We start from the raw sequence: 17,861 nt of genomic DNA, 5'->3' as shown, positions 1-17,861 counted from the left end.
CAGTACAACCCATCATGAACATAATACATCACAAATTGTTTTGTCAACAATTTATGGTACTATTTATCAAATGACCATCGCCACTCGCTGAGTAATAGTGTCATATCTGACATTATGTCAATAGAGAAGTTGAGCTAAGGGCAGCCGAGCTGCCGTGATTTAGACACACTGTGTGCTGACCTGCGTCTATGTTTAATTCATAGCAGATGAGCAGAGGTAGATGGATTACTGGTCCTAGATCAGTGTTTAAAGCATAGATGGGTAGAAGTGGCCAGGTTGCTATGCCAGTCACATACCTGGACCTGCTAGAGTTAATATCTGTGAACACACAGTTGGGTAGAATTGTACACGCAGGAGGAGGCTTCAAATAAAGAAACTGGAGACATATTCCTCAACCTCTTATAAATACCAAGTATGCAGTTTTTTCAGGCAAAACTTGAAATATAAACTCTCAGGGAATGTATATATCGAATCGTTTGTTTATATTTGACTAAACCACAGATGAGTCCAAACATCAGAAAAATATCAGTTTATGCACAAGTTTTCTATTTTAAAAGAGGGAAAAGTTCAAGTGTTATGAATGTGACAAAAAATCAGAGATCCAGAATCAGAAGAATCAGAATCAGAAGGAGCTTTATTACCAAGTGTGTTTACAAAAAAAACAAGTTTTTGAGAGACAACATACTTTTGAGAGATTTCTGTGAATTAAAATGCACAAACCAGAAGCAATAATACTCAACAAATAGAGAAGAGATGGCTCTTTATAGAACATAAAATAGTTACTATATTTTCATGTGCCCATTTATGAGGAATATGGACAGTTGTGGATGTGACAATTCACTTGATTATGGAAAACTATGCTTTAAAAACTAAGAGAGACTTCACATGCGTATTTACTGTAAATCACCAGATATTGACATCTGACCCATCAGTGTGGTAAAAACCTTTGGTTCAAAAATGTTTTCATGTTTTTTTACATTTGCATAACAAAATTTGCATACAAAAATCAGTACAGGACTAACAGAAATGCGGGCACTTTTCAGCCAAATAAAGGACAGAGTTACTACAGAATGTTAAAGGATTTTGGACCTCATTTATTGTGACAAAAGTTCTCTGTTTTTCTTCCACGCATCACAGCTCAAGGAAAGAGAAGTCATTTAAAATCCCACCTTTTCATATAATCATTCTAGACATCATGATGGTCAACACTTTCCGGCTGCTTGTTTTATGACGTTGTCAAAGGTTTTCAGATAGTGTGCCCTTGAAATGAAGGCCAGGGTCCGGGCCAGTCATCAGGGGATCAATGCTTCTCCTGAGATTGGGCTGCAAGTGGCAAATAAATTCCAAAGCAAAAGCATCACTTCCACAGGTTTGAAAGAGGCGAGCCAAACCCTGCGATCCAGCGCCGGCTGGTATATATGGCTCCTGTCCAAAGCACTACTGGCTCATCTTAAAGGTTACAGTGACTACCCTGTGCACTAGTGTTAACAGAGCTTCCTCTCTCTGGGTTTATGGTCTGTGTAATAATTTTAAGCAAAGTGAAGAGTGTGTTTCCACAGGCGATGTTGGAGGAACAGCTGTGGGCCGGGGAGGAGGACAAGTAGAGAATGATTGATCACTAGGAGCGGAGAGGCTGTGTACCTCTCACCTTCCCCCTGCGAGGCTCCACGTCTGCCCCTGATCCCCTACATCTGCCCGCCTTTAGCTGAACCGGAGGAGGAGGAGGCCCGGCTGGATCTATCTCAGATGTTTCTGTATTGTGGAATGAAAGAGAGGTATGCAGAAAACATGGGCCAGGCCTTTAGCTGTAATGCTACTTTTTATTTAAGTTGGAAGGGTGCTTATACTGTAGATACAGTTTCAGTCGATATGGGACATGAAACATGACATCTGAAACATTATAACAGATGCACATGTTGATAGTTTAATGTTAGAGCTGTTGATAGTTGATACAGGGTTATGTAATGATACCAAAGTGTCGGCCAAAGTCCACATGTCAGCAGTAAAAGCAATGAATGTTGTAGTAGTTCTTACATGTAAAAAAGTGTCGAATGCTCCATCATTTGAAATTCGCTCATAAAAATAAAAGCATCTGCTGAATGAATAAATGTAAATATGTAACATGTTTTAGTCTTTTTAGTACAGGACATTTGGCATGCAAGGGATGGGTGTTTATTGTGTTACCTTGTTCAAATGCAAAACAAAACAAAACTTACCATGACAGCCGATAAGCACTGTGTATTTGTATGGAGAACTCAAACTCAAGGAATAAAAGACCCCTGAGTTTTCAACAACGTGGGTGGGCAGGCGATGACAGACTTAAAAGCTTATGTGAAATTTTGGAAGTAACTTAAATTATTTTCTTGGCTTAAAGGTGCACTGTGTAATATTTTTTTGGAGGACAGAAATGCAACAAAAATACATGTGTTCAGAGGTGTATAAAGTGTACCTTACATAATGAAGCGCTATGTTTTTATTATCTTAGAATGAGCTATTTCTATCTACATACTGTAAACTGCAGGTCCCCTTACATGGAGTTCACCATGTTGTTTCTACAGTAGCCCTAAACAGACAAACTGCTGTACAGAGTGTGTTTTGTAAATACGTTATCTCCTTCGGCAAAGAAGCAAGAACGTGACAACATCTTTGTCCTATCAGCCACCTTAGTGCTTCGTGAGGGAGGGGTGAGCGGTGGAGTGAGTCATTGGTTGCATTTCACAGCCTCACCACTAGAGGTCGCTAAAATGTACACATTGCTCCTTTAAATATCTGAATAAATATGATGCTTCTTAATAAGAAAATATTTTATTGTTAAAATATTATAGTCTAAAAGTAATTTGAGTAGTAAACAAAAAACAGCAAAGCTTTTACTAAGTCAAATAGTATTTAGTAATGTAACACATTGTATATTTTAGAGCAGCTAAAGCATTCTCCAAAATGATTGTAAAGCCTTTATCAGGCTCTCCTTGATAATTTAAGGTATGTTAAAGATCTCCTTTTACAACCTGAGGGGCCTATTTCTTTTTAACAGGACATTGTTACTAACCTGTCAAAATGAAGCGATACTTTATAAAAAACATTAATTTGATATTTGATTGAAATACACCATTATGGTTTCATTAGCTCATCGATTTAGCAGTAATCTCATATCAGAGACCATCAAGCAAGTTACTTGCAATAACTCGGGGCTAAATGTTAAAATATGATCCAGACTAGCTAATGACCCTATTACAATCGACCCAGGAAGCTAAGAAAGAGATTCTCCAGGTTCTGCTGTGGCTCACGCAGGCTGCCCTCTGCTGTATCATCATCTCACTATTATACATTAGAAACCAGCACATAATTCACTCAGCCAACACAACTCGTAATGTAGCAAATGAGAGAGCGAAGACAAAAGGGAAAAATCCTCCCTGTACTGTCATTTTTTTCTTCTACTCTATGATGTAAGAGGTGAACGTCCACCAGCAATGACCTATTAAATCAGGCTTCATTCCCGCAATCCCTTCGCCAAGCAGGCACCAGACCAAGATGTCTGCAAAGACAGACAGTCAGGAAGAGAGAAAGAAAAGACAAGTGTGAGAGAGACAGGCAGGCTGACAGACAGGCAGACCGAAAGAGACGAGGGGAGAACTGGAACCGTCCAATCAAAAATTATTGCAGCTCAATGAATGTGTCCTGTAAATGTTGGCATGCTAATTGTGCCTTTATAACATTTTTAATGGTTTGTTAATTTACCTCCCTCTCTATGATTGCACTTGAAATGAGTTAATGACTGTGGGGGGAGAGTTAACAACATGCCCTGGCAGATGCAATATTTCCCTCTTATTTATCAACCTGGCCTGGAGAGACAGCAGCTCAGACTGAAGTGAATGAAAAGAGAGATGTCTTGTTTAGAAAGAAAGAAAGAAAGAAAGAAAGAAAGAAAGAAAGAAAGAAAGAAAGAAAGAAAGAAAGAAAGAAAGAAAGAAAGAAAGAAAGAAAGAGAAAGAAAGAAAGATCTACAGGTCACTGTAAACAAATACAAAAGTTTGAACACCAACAAACTTTCAAAACTATATTTTAGTTTTAAAAATGTAACACAATACATTCACATCATTTTAAAGCTTACACTTACCCTTCTAAAACATTCCTGACCGTAACATTGAAGCATGATAAGCATGCGGCGAATATCGGGAAATAAATAAACAAACAGATAAACTAGTTAAGAGACTGGTGCTAACATGGTTAGTAATGTCTCTGGCAATGTCCGTTCAACTCATTTCCTCCAATCTTCCTCGGCAACAGGACACGACTTGGCGACACATAGGCGACAGACTGAGTTGCTCGACTACTTGTGCTGTAACCCGGGGAATGAAAGCATGTGCAGAGCACCACTCGAAAGTTCAGCTCAAATCCTAAACACTATGGAAAAGGTGTATTCACATTTTTTAGGTAGTTTGTCTTTCGAAAAATAAAGTAGGGTATCTCTTTTAGGAAATCTCTTTAGTAGGAAATCTCTTAGGTGCAAACAATTTTTTAAACTTAAGTGACTAGAATTTTAAAAAATTCAGAATCGTGTATTTTTCATTACTATCTTTTTGATTCTTGTGCCATACTTCATATCCCTGTTAACGTTCTGAAACCTCCTATCTCCATATCTTGGGGTTGTTTTTACTTTTTGCTATAATTCATTATTATTAGTCACCCTGTATGTTTGTCACTGGGTTTTGCAAATATCTTAACAATAAAAAGTATTAAAAAAGCACTTGTCAACTTTGATAACACAATATCTAATCATTTAAAAAGTACGGTGTTTTTTCTATTTCCTGAAAAAAAGCGAATTTGGACATTTGGGGTTACGGAAGGACAGCGATGATATGATGTACAGATTATGACAGTCTGACAAAAAACAGGAAAGTTTTTGCATTTGGCAGATACTTTTATCCAAAGCGACTTACTTTGAATTATACTATTCATTTTACAAGTATGTGCATTCCCTGGGATCGAACCCATGACCTTGGCGTTGCTAGTGCCATGCTCTAACTACTGAGCTACAGGGTGTGTTCACATATGCCATTTTTGGTTAGATTAAAACGAACTCTGGTGTGATTGCTCTGTTAGTGCGGTTTATTTGTGTAAGTGTGAACGCTGCTCTGCAGAACGTGTTCTGCAGAAGAAAGGAAGTCATACAGGTTTGAAATGACAAGATGGTGAGTAAACAATGACAGAATTTTCATTTTGGGTGAACTATCACTTTAATATTTCCTGTCCCAAATTCCTGTTTCAAACTTTTCCACGCCATTGAGATCTCTTCACTGAGGCTGATCTCTGACCCAAAAAAAGAGAGGGATGTCTTGGGAGGCACTTTACGGTAACGCATGCGTAAGTTACTGTACTGGAACTCCACTCCACCCCTCACTAAACAAGCCACTCTATCAGTAAATGCTAATCTCCTAATTAACAAGCTAATTAGGTAATTATGGCTTTGCAGAAGGATGCCTAAATGAATTATGACAACACAGTCAATGCTTTCTGAGACACCTGTGGGCCCTTTTTGGCTGTCATAAAAAAGTGGGGTGACAGCCTGTTCAGTTTTAAAAAACTTAATTCTCCCGGAAATGATGTGTGTGTTATTAGACAGGGGCTATTTGTTTTAAGACTGTCAATTAAACCTGTCAGATAAAAATGATTTTATGACTAATTAGCATCCCTATATGCATAAATAAGCAATAAATAATTAAATGTTAATTAAGTGTTAAGGAGGTAGCAGGGAGCTGTATCATGCTGATTTTTCCTCCCTTTTTGAGTTTTGATGATATATAAACTGCAAATGCAATAGGCCTTTCGACTGAGACTTATCAAGCTGATACAGAATTTAAACTTATTCTTTAGGCATGAGGAACAATTAGTTTCCATTTTACTATATACTGGTAAATGATGTTTCGATCACTTCTGTTTTCAAAAATGTATTTAATAAGTAATCACTTGAGTTGGAAACAAGTAAAAAATGTTTCCTTACTGAAAATAATCATGAACTTTGGACTTATGTCCAAGACCAACGTTCAACAGCCATGTTACCATATATGAGGCAAAACTACAGCCGATTAAGACACTCATTCACTTTCAAAATGTTTAAATATTTTTCCTTCTGTTGAATTATGAACCACTCATAAATTCACTTTTCAAGTTAGTTGAAGCAAGCGAACGCTAAAAAAACAATAATACAAAATGTGTTTATGTCATTATGTAAACATGGCACCGGGACCACAATAAACTCAAGTGTCTTTTTTTCCCTCCCACCAAAAGATTTGCTGTCATACCCGGGGAAATGAATTATGTTGACATATGGCTGAAAACAATGGTGAAAAGGGATACGACGTAAGGCAATGAAGAATCATGGCGTTGTGGAGGAGAGGATCTGGAGCTGTTCCTTTGAGCCCTCTGTGACAGGTATACAGAGCCACCTGACAGCACAGTATTTCAGTGATAAATGCAGTGGGTCTGGGACTTCCATTCACTAAACTCAGGAGTGTGCTGGGCTGATGCTTCAAGGTCAAGCGAATATGAAAGAGCGGAACCACACAGCTTGCTGAAAAGAGAACGTGAGTGAGGGGCTTCCTGCAACTTCTGCAGGTCAAGGAGCGTTGAAATATGTCGATGGTTTAATTCGTTTTGAATCTGCAGCATTCAGTTCATTTACACAGTGAAAATAACAAAGACAACATTTATGTGAAAATTAAGTTACTCTATGCACACGCATGCACACGATGATGTGTGTCGCAGCCAAAACAATTGAATTACAGGGCTGGTGGCGTGTTGTCTTACTCCGTGATATGTGTGAAATGGTTAATTAAAGGTGAGCTCATTATTCTTGCTCAGGATCCAGTAACTGCGTTAATGTGATCCATGACTAATATATCACCCACTTATTGCACCCGAAGAATTTAATCAATTGCTCTGAACACCAATTCATACACAAGAGTTTAAGCAAATATGCCACTATAAATTCCACTGTTTGATCTGTATTGTTCGTGTGGCTGCTTATAAATCAAAAACCAGTCTTTGTGTATGTAGTACGGTCATATGGTGCTGTATATTAAACTATATAACTCATATAGCCCGCATTTAATTTCCTCCAAGCGTACTAAATGAAAAAATGTATGATTACTGAAACTAAACGTGGAACAATTTAATAAATGTCATGGAGACAAAATCCAGGCTTTCAAACCTTCAGGCATGTACTTCTGTGTACTTTTTCTATTGTTTATCCTCAGCTGGCTTATCCCAGAGGAAGTTTTCATTTCCTGCATATCTGATTATTCGCTCTTTAATTAGCCCGTGTTAATTTCCCGTGTTGATGTGTCAGTGGTGGAGGCAGTCCACGGGGCCTTGCGTCAGTTCAGGCAGTATATGGAACGGGACTTTCTGGTGCCAGCTTTCACAAATTCTCAACGTAGCATCACGTGTTTTTGCTTTTGGAAGGGTGTCTGGTTGACTTTCTTACTGTGGAAAAAATTAACAGCTCTGTTTCCTCTGTATGTGCCTCTGATTCGTGGTAATTAGTCCCATCACATCAGAGGCTGTCATGTCACAAGTGCAACCCTGCTGAAGTGCCTTAACTCCACTATTGTACCAGAGGATTTTATATTGACTCATAACCTGTACGAATACCATACAAAATAGCTTATTTGCTAGTGAAATAATATAGAATGTCAATTATTAACCCATAAGCTTGACCAGTGATGCAAATTAAAAATCTGATTTGTAGTCTGATTTAGATGGAAGGAAATAGCACATTTTAATTACAACAGAGAGTGAGATATATTGTGTAAATGCAAAAATATATTATTTATATGCAGACAACAAATTAGTAAAACGTAGTTTTGGGGGAAAATCATAATAACGGTTTGTGTGTTCTGATAATATACATTGATGCTCCTGTATGGAACTTGCATACTGCATAATGACCATGGATTTGATTCTTAAGAAATGCTCTTTGTGATCAAATACAATAGCATTGTAAGTTCTGTCAAAATACATAAGTGTAATGGTATGTGTAAATGTCTTTGGAGATTAAATATAAAGGTGCTTCACGATGCCATAGAAAAACCTTTTTTGTATAAATGGTTCCATAAAGAACCTTAAACATCTGAAGAACCTGGTTCTTCATATTATAAAAAGGTAAGAAAGAGATGGTTCTTTTAAAGAACCTTTGACTGAAGGGTTCTTTGTAGAACCAAATACTGTTCTTTTGTGGAATCGCTGTGAAGAACCTTTTAAGCACCTTTATTTTTTAAAGTGTTCCCACATTAAATATTGCACAACTGTGGAGTTAGGGAACATCGTTCATTTTTCGAAAGTTATGGTTTTACTACAGATAAAACCAAAACGATTCCTTTAGTTAAACAACAAATGAACCTTGCTGGGTTCAGTAGCCATAGTTTTACTGTGGTATTTATTTGTAGTAAAACATGATTACTACACTTTTACAATAGTTAAATTACGGTTGATTTAGTAAGGGTAGTTTTCACTATTATTGGGTGATGGGCTATTATTTACAGTCGCTTAAACACAAGACAGGACATTTTAGCATTAGACAAAAGACCGGGTATTTTAGGAGCGCATTAAAACCATGCAGCTCACGAAGTGTCGTAATTTGATATCAAAAATACGGTAGTTACAAGAAGCTTACTAAGGCGTATGCGAAAAGCCAGAGGAATACGCAGATATGTTTCAATGTATCTCTTTGCTTCAAGCCCACAGAGCAGTCTGCTACCATAGCAACTGCCGAGGAGCGCTGCGCAGCGCCGCCTGCTTGTGCAATAGATGTCACCCTTGGCAACGACCAATCAGAAGTTGATATCTCTCTGTACAACCGTAGCAAAGGTATTGCTCTCGGAAGGCGGCCGCTCCCCGCCAGCGGGAGTCTCCCATTGGTCGGGCTCGCCGCCACTCGAACGCTGCGTCTCTCGGATTGGTCCGAGGCGTTTGTTTCCAATATTATAAACATGTCCTCTGCTTGCCTGTCCCTGCAAGCACGGCTTGTCGGAGGCGACCATACTGTGGTGTAAGGAAGCGAGGGGCTGTGCAATTCATTATTAGTTTTGAATCAGACAATATAAAACTCCGGCTATGCACTGCCTTTTGTTTGTTTTATTGAGAATGTAACGGCATTTGAACACACGGGCACGCTTTGAAATGAGGCAGACGTAAAGCACGGACTTAAACGCTCTTGATTTGATGTTCTGCTCTCATCATTATCATCACCACCAGTATCATTAGTAGCTAACTGGCATTTTGTTTTCGGGGGCTCCGGCGAGAAGTGACAAGAATCCGAGACCCCTCCTCTGCAGGGCGGAGCGTGCATTTTGATGTCGATTTGTATCTTTTTTTCTTCTCTGACACGTCCGCACTGAGTGAATGGCATTGGCACATTGTCAATCGCTCACTACTGCTGCCATCAAACAACATAAAGCACACACAGCCTGCGCGCTCGACTCATAAATTTCAGCCGGCAGATATTTTTGCGCATCGCTTTATTGCGCGTGATTAATTTTTTCGCCAGTTTTTCTATTTTCCCTAGTCAAACTGAGAAAAGTTTTTTTTATACGTTTTTATATTTTTCCTATAACCTTTATATTTTCGCTCGCCAGTGCTGCTGATTTAATTTATTTCGTTGGGCTTCTTTTATTTTCTTACGTTTCGTTTTTGGGAGAAGGCAACATTTTGCCATTTACTCGTGCTCAATGAGTTTGTGCATTTATTTTTAATTACATCGTCATTAATTTTGCCTAATTGTTAGTTTCCATCAGAGACGTGGGATGTTTTGTTTGCAGCTGTTTGTAACGCTACGGATTTGTCCAAGTTTTCAAGAAGTGCACAAGGCGAAATTATCCTAAGAAGACAGCAAATAAGAATTCCAGACATCTGCAAAGGAGCCTCAACAATCACATCCAGCTCTTCAAAGAAAAAAGACAAATTGGCATGAAGATTCCGACAGGATTGAACGGGCAAACACTGGCACCTGAACGCTGAAGTTTACTTAATAGACAAGAAAAATCATCGCAAATTTCTCTCCAATGGACATTATTTCAAGAGGATCAAAGACGATTTAAATATTTCCCATAAAGTGGTTCCTGGGACATCAATTCCACTATATTTCATCCGAGAAAGCGATTTATTGTATTTGCTGCGTTGCTTCACGGACAATATTTTTGTACATGCTACGGACCCGTGAAACGCCGCACATGAAATAATCAAGTTGTATTTTGCATGTGCATTATCCGACTTTATTTCACCAATCTCAGTGACTGAGCAGAAGCGCATTGATTGTGTTGCGGCGGACTATGGACGAGCAAGCCCGGATCATGCAGGCTCTCGGCGGTGTCAGCCTGGCCGGTCACTCGGTACAGGGAGGCATGGCTCTGCCGCCTCCACATGGACACGACGGAACCGATGGGGATGGAAGAAAACAAGACATCGGTGACATTCTGCATCAAATCATGACCATCACCGACCAAAGCCTGGACGAGGCGCAAGCAAAGTTGGTGCAATTTTTAACAGAAACCTTTTCATTGTTAGTTTTGATGATAGTCCTCTATTTACGTTTCTTATTCGTGGTTTAATGCGCTGTCATTTATCCATTCCAGTAGAGACCAGTTCGGTTAACTTTTAATCTGCACTGCCCTCCACTCGTCTAAAATCACTTGTCATAACAGTTCATATTTGTACAAATGTAAACCATATGCGTGTCACCCCGTCACGTTTTGCATTTGGTAGTTTTCACAAATTGCGTTATCAAAGATGTCTAAAGTTAATTTTTCAAATTTAGGGTAGAATACAGCAATACTTTTGCCGACACATGTGTATTGTAATAAATGAAGTGTAGCTCTGACCTTCACATTGACAATGATACACAGGTAAAGTAGTGAACACATGTGGGCATCTCATTAAAAGTTTCAACATCACACGTTTTACTCCTGAACTAAAGAGGCCTCATACGGCCCTTAGAAACTACATGGAATCTTTGTGTGTAATGCTTGCATCTCATTCTAGAATTAAAACAAATAGTCAGTATATATTTTATGTAACTTAGTTTTAACTTCTTGCTGTGTAACATTGACCATAACGTTAGAAACCCCGACCTCACCTCATTACTTAAACGTGTTGTCAGTATAAAGTAATGCATTTTCTGGGAAAATTCAAAATAAGTACTGAATGTCTGCAAAAGTTTTTAATGGGACAGAATTATGAGTTTTAAGTGACTATATATCAATCTCGTTTCTTGCTCCCAATTGGTACAGGAAACATGGACTCAACTGTCACAGAATGAAGCCTGCCCTCTTCAGTGTCCTCTGCGAGATCAAAGAGAAAACAGGTAAGATAATGCAAAGGCAAAATTACGCACAGACATCTCGTGAAGAAAAAAGCAACAGTACAATGCCACTAATCCTTTAGACACCGCCATCTTTACTGGTGCGTTTTATTTTGGTCGTCTGCGGGATCCGGTTGTACTGAGCCAAATTACGCATCCCGTTTCTGATTCTCAGTTGTGAAAATGGATAGTCACAATTGCATTTGCCTGCATAAAACTGCGAAACAGACTAAAATAATAAGCAATTTCCCCTCTGCGTTGCATCTCGTCCGTTGCACCGTGAGGCTGAACTGAGTGAGTGCCTTTTACTGTGCATGCATGAGAGAGGCACCCTGGCAGTGTACCCTTGTTTACAGCGGGCTATTCTCACACCATCCGTTTAATCTTTCGAGACCCACATTTGGTGAATTGTTAAAAATTAGGCATCGTCTGGATATTGTGTATTTGACATTGGGGGTTGCAGTGCACGGTGTTAATACTGTAGATCTTGCTTGTTTTAATTATAGCCTAATATCTTCAAGTGAGCGCTTACGCCTGTTTAGAAATGCGGTTCGGAGAGCCGTCCAATTCCTGCACTCCTCTGCCTAGTTATGCGACCAATTTACTGGATCATTATTGTCAGTTTCTGCGGATCTGTAGATAATTATTGCCCCATTTTATTATGAAAGGCACAAATATTGTGAAGGTTACATTGTTCACATGCGCGTTCAGAGACGCGCGGCATGTTGGTGTCGTTGTGTAAATGGTGTTAAGACCGACTCGTTATGAGCAGAAGCGGTCGATGTGTCATTTATTATTGATAGGAGACAATTGATTTAGTTTGACGTGAGACTCTGGAAAGGGATTTAAAAACGTTCAGTTTCGGTCACAATCACAGCCCGAGATCTTCAAAAAAATGTCATTTATGCATATTATTTACATTTATATTTTAGTTTTTGAGTAGGCCAGCAACAAGCATTGATTTTACTGTCCAGTTTATTTAAATATATGTTTTATTCTTTTTTTGTGATAGAAAGTCAAAGGACTTTTTTTGTGCATATGCATTTATAATTTCCGAGGGATGTGTGAGAACACGTGCATGTGTGTGTATCTGTCTCAAAAAGTGCGTGTGTGTATAGAAGAAAATAAGCCTAAAATGTAAAACATATGCCCTGGCCCACCAAACAGAAATATTTCTGTCCTCACTTTTCTGACACTGAAGCAATGAAGTCCAATGACAGAAACAGCACGTGCGCTACCAAGGCTATACCGCCTGCCCCAATGACACGGAGCATTAGCATATGTCACTGTCTCCCAAAAGATAGTTTTTTCAATGCCCGTTGAAACACGGGATAGCTTAGAAGACGTAATTTAATGTGCAGTTTTTTCTTGATGTTCAGCGGCTGGTTTTATTTAAGCGACGGTTAACACACGCGGGTGATATGGCGAGGATGAGCGCAAAGGCGCGCGCGTTCTGTACCCATGCAGGTATAAAGAGAGAATGACCACATAACCTGATATGCAGGATCCAGAGAGATACTTAGATAAAGGGCTTTTACCAGGAGTGTGCAGTGTGTATTTTGGAATAATGCGGAAGAAGAATAGCAGACCGAAATCCTTAAGGTGAGCCCAAAACACCATAGCTGTCGCATTAAATTCGACCAAAAAAGATGTTTGTGGTTTTGTCTTTTCTTAAAACAAACAATAGCAGTGCATCAGTACTGATGCTCTAATTGTTTGTTTTAAGAAATGACATCATAGGATGTTGAAAGAAATATGTTCAACACTCTTTGGTTAAAGGTGTAATTATTATTATTACACCTTCTCACGTGTACAGGAATTTGTTTTATATAAATATAAACTATTACTCGGTATTTAGAAAAAGGTTTGTGCTTATTTTGTAAGATTTTAATTGTTTAAAATGAACAAGTTGATCATTTTACATATTACAGCCTATATAGTAATAGTCAAAGTTGGAATATCAGCTCATGTGTTTATTGTATAGTCTCAGTGTGGTGGCAGGCAGAACAGTGCTTTTCCAGATTTGTGGCCTTTGTGTGGCTTATAAGCAGGAGTGACTAGAGGAAGATCATAAAACTTAATGAACTTCTCGGCCGTTGGAGGTCTCGACTGCGGGAGGGCAAGGCCCTGCTCCATCGCCTAGTCTGCTAGAGGAGTTCTTTATGTCTGTCAAGAAATTATTTTTACAGGTTGTAATTGTAACTTATGTGATGAGGCTGTGATGTGTTTCAAGAAATTATGTGGATAAAGTACGAAGGAGAAATGGAGAAAATTTATGTGTGGTGCTCTTGCATAATATGATAATAAATTTAATTTCAAATTTACATTAATATTAAATAATGTCATTGCACGCAATGATATTTTTTATCTCAAAGAGTCAGATTTTTTAATGGGTGCCTACAGTATGTGTCAGTGTGTGTCAGTGTGCACACAAATACATTCCTGTATTTTTTTCATTTAAACAATGCTCCTTAATTGTCACATATAAAACACTGCCCGCAAAATATAGTTTTATTTATTGGAAACTTTTATTCCCTTTCTTTTTGCCTTGCATGTGATTTGTAATTATTTTAAACCCACCTGCAGCTGTTGACTGAGTTTCCATGTGCACCTATCATGTTTCGTTTAATACAGCTATGTCCCTTATTACATTATAGCTCTAATTAAATATGCATAAAGAGTAGAGTCCCTAAGTATGCTAATTATTTAAATGAGCTTGTTTACTAGCTCACTTGCTGTAATCTCGGGTAATCCCTCTGACGCTGCCTGTTTGAATGCTTTCTTTTTTCCTTCTTAACGCATCCGGACTAATTTCCTAACAAGCTTCTCTCTGCTAATTTGTTTCTTAACTCACAATTGAACTCTCAAGCATTATATTTTCTGCTTTCTTAGTTTGTGCATATAAGTTGCTTTTCATTATTTTCTGCTCTGTATGATCATGCGCTAGGATAATTTCAGAGGATGCAAAAACTAGGAGTAAGAGAGGTTTGTGTTGTTTTTAAAAGAGACAATTGACTACTGTAGGATAGCACTATTCCAATATACCTGCTGTAGTGTGAAGGTATTTCTAAAGCCGATGTTTTTGTCGTGAGTACGAGACTTTTTTCCTCTCACCGCGGGCCTGTTGAAGGACATTGTCTCATCAGACTGATAAGAAAGACTTCCTCTGATAAGCATTCTGCTACTGCTGCTCCTTGTGTTTTTTTCTGTGAGGTTTTTAAAACATGCCACACACATACCTAGTGAGCATCTAGTGTCAGAGTAGTATGCACATTTTGCTTAACAGATGTGGTTCTTCAGAAATGAGAAGTTGTGGGCCCGTTGTCAGCGTCGATAACGTTGCCGTGAGGTAATCTGTCCCGCAAGAGGGTTTGCGTGTAAGAGACGGACAGAGGAAATTTGTGAAAATGGAAAACTACAGCACCGCAGTTGATATAATTCCTGGAAGTTATCGGCCGTGGCGCACACGCTGGGCGAATTGTTTCGCATGCTGTACAAGTTCTGACAATTTATGATTGCTGTGGAGATCAGTCATTGAATGTGCTATTTGCCCATTGGATCGTGTTTATTATTTTCTCAATAACATAACAGAACAAAGCTTTAAAGTTACATCATAACCGGCTTGCTAACAACTCAACTCATTTTTGAACATTTACTGGGTATCAGCTACCATCTTTGCATGGTTTACGATTAATACTTTTCATAGTTGAACCGTGCGTGTGTTTGTGATATTGTACAGTTTGCTCCATGCAGTCATCGCTAAATTTAATCTCTCTTTATACAATAAGAGAAAATACTAACAACTGCCAGGGCTGATGTATGAAAAAGTTCCTATCAGAGATATTTTTCGGCCTTTTATTTGTGAATCACAGCAGAGCTTTGAAAAGATGAAACATTCATTGTTGCTTTTGGATGTGATGCAAAGGGGGCTTGAAGGCGAAAAAGGGTAAATCAAACCTGAAGTGTTTGTACTGTAACTATGTAAACAGTGTGAAGGAAAAGCTGTGTATGTACATCTGTTTGTGTAGAGAGCGGAGAGAGAGATGATGTGTGTGTGACTGTTGCACGAGTGTGTGTGTGTGTGTCACGTCGGTATGTAATAGGTTTATGAGTGTGTACCCTGCGTGTTTGCCTTGACTATAGAACATCACACGCTTCTCTCGGCATAATCATCATGTCACCGTCACTGGAGGGGTGAGAATGTTGGAGTTACACATTTGCACCAAGAAAAGGATGAGGAGAGATGTGTGGAGCGCCTCTGGATCTCACTTATCACTCATTCTGAAGGTTGTGAAAGACAACTGCTATATTGACAAATGAACATGCTGAGATAATTGTCAGATTAACCGCAGATTACCGCAAATTCAAAGTCCTGTCAGGGCCGGTAGGTTTGAGATGTTTTCCTGGGGGGCCCAGGGCACTGCGGAGAATTGGCATGAAAAATGTCTTTCTGTTTTTGCAAAAAAAGAGTGGCTGGGTGAGATGATGTGGGAGAGAGAGAGAAAGAGAGAGGGTGGGTGGAAAGGAGGAAAGGAGGGAGATGCATACATGGCGGATAAATGGATAGCAGCGTTTTGCAATGCAAAGCCGTCTGTAGTGTTGGGGAGCCTTCTTGGCACTCCACAAACTGCGACTGGAGGCCCTGAGTAGATTTCCCCATTGCTAATGCCCTAGAAGTATTAATTCACTTTGATATGCTAATTAGAGGGCATTATGCAAGAAATGAGATTAAGTGGCAGCGTGAAGTCATTTGCCTGTCAGTAAATTGAGTGTTTTTAGCAGGAGGGGTTTGTTTTTTTCCTTCCACTTTCTCTCGCTTTTGCATTTAAATGAATCAAATGAAGGGAATGTGGCAGAATGCTTGAAAATATTTTTTTTGTTAGCAGATGCTGTTTTTTGCTTTCTCAGTGTCTTTCGGTTTCCGTCGCTCTCTCGCTTTCCTCCAGGTATCTGTTTTTTCTCAGGTCTCTCAAACTTGTTGGCCCTAATGGCTGAATCGTTAACTTTTTCTTGCATACGTTTTTAAACCATCATCTTTATAAGTGTGTGTGTGTGTGTGTATGTTACGACTATAAATGACGGCATCAATTTATTTGTTGGCATTAGGGGTATCACAGCATATCGATACTGCCAATAGCCGTGATATTAAAATCCAATATCACCGATACCGTGTTATCACCGATACCGTGTTAACCGGTCACGTATCGTGATATCGCAAACCATTCAACATCCATTCAAAATGTTGCTTTAAGAGTGGTTACAAACTCTCTTGCTCTGCATCCATGGACTTGTATTAAGAGTGTGATTTGTTGACCAAATAACAGATAAAATGCAAAATAAACAAAAAAAAGATGAATTTCACTGACTTATTTCTTTTTAAAAAACATTGAATAAATATTGTGATAATATCGTTACCGTACAGTTGTTTGGCTACGATAACCGTGCAGTGAACATTTGATATTGTGACAGTTCTAGTCGGCATAATTTATTTATTTAATTTAGGTTACTTTCTGTGCCGCTTTTGATCTCGGCCAAAGAAGTCCCGAATCTCAACGTGCGGAGAATAAACTTGTCTGATTTGTTTCGAGAGGGAATACAGAAGTGCAGCGGCGAATTGAGGAAGACCTCTGCTGGGTCGGCTGTGTGCTAATCAGTCAGCGTGCGTGCGCGCGCGGGGGGGCCTTGCGCTCGGGTTGTTTGCTTTCTCGCCGCCGGTAGAGAGCAGGGCTGCCGGCAGCAGTGGCAGATGCGGCGAGGAATAACAAAGGTGAAAGATTACCTCCATATGGCATTTCTGACCAGGAAAGAGAGGATGGGGGGGGTTAGGTGCGCTCCGGAGCAACACTCCGTTCTGAAGTGAGGTTTAATCAATACAGAGAGATTACAGAAAACTATTACAGGACCAAAATCATAGGCTCTTCTTTCTCTCTCGCTCGGTTTCTCTCTTCTCTTGTTTGCAGGCTCGGCGGCGACTGCCTGCCTATTGACTTGTTGTTTTTCTGACCTTTGACTCATCAAGTTCAGAAACGGGAGGTCTGGAGGAGAGACTGCAGGAAGCCGGCAGCGTGGCCCCCGCTGTGCTGTTCCCCTCACATACGCACACACACACTGGTGGTTATTTTTCAGGGAAGGGATGCGTGTTGTTATTTTCTGCATATACGGCGAGCCCCTTCTTTGTGCACTCTGAACCGGCTGAATTAATTTGTAGCCACCGTCGTAATTAACCACATGCGAAGCTGGCTAAAAGCATTACCTTGAAAAAATGGAATGCGAGGATTTCGAGAGTAAGCGTTTCTTAAGCCCTCGGGGACCATTCATTTTGAGGCGCCCCGACAAAGCGGTAATGAGCCAACTAAATCTACCCTGAAGTTAATTTGACATCTGCTGGGTTATTGTGGTTATTACTTGTATTGTTATCGTTATGTTTTTGGGTATTTATTTTCGATCGTTTTTTGCTTGGTTTAGTAATACGACGCAAAATATCGTCAATATGATCATTACGTTAAGC

General features: G+C 39.4%; 1 protein-coding gene across 9 annotated transcripts in view; it reads left to right on the top strand.

Annotated features, from left to right (window-relative positions):
- Positions 1–9,024: 9,024 nt before the first annotated feature.
- The window catches only part of pbx3b (pre-B-cell leukemia homeobox 3b), a 78,205-nt gene continuing 69,368 nt past the window's right edge, over positions 9,025–17,861 (top strand). For 5 of the 9 annotated variants that reach the window (XM_057357081.1, XM_057357079.1, XM_057357087.1 and 2 more), the window contains exons 1-2: positions 9,025–10,522; positions 11,283–11,356. In XM_057357081.1, the coding sequence (XP_057213064.1) occupies positions 10,326–10,522; positions 11,283–11,356 (271 nt within the window). In that variant the 5' untranslated portion in view covers positions 9,025–10,325. Of the gene's footprint in view, positions 10,525–11,278; positions 11,357–17,861 lie in introns of all 9 variants that reach the window. The other 4 variants (XM_057357080.1, XM_057357078.1, XM_057357086.1 and 1 more) reach the window with 1 other exon arrangement.

Source organism: Triplophysa rosa, linkage group LG17 (assembly GCF_024868665.1).
Source record: "Triplophysa rosa linkage group LG17, Trosa_1v2, whole genome shotgun sequence".
NCBI lineage: Eukaryota > Metazoa > Chordata > Actinopteri > Cypriniformes > Nemacheilidae > Triplophysa > Triplophysa rosa.
The sequence above is the reverse complement of the archived record's forward strand: the minus strand, read 5'-3'. Positions and strand labels throughout refer to the sequence as shown.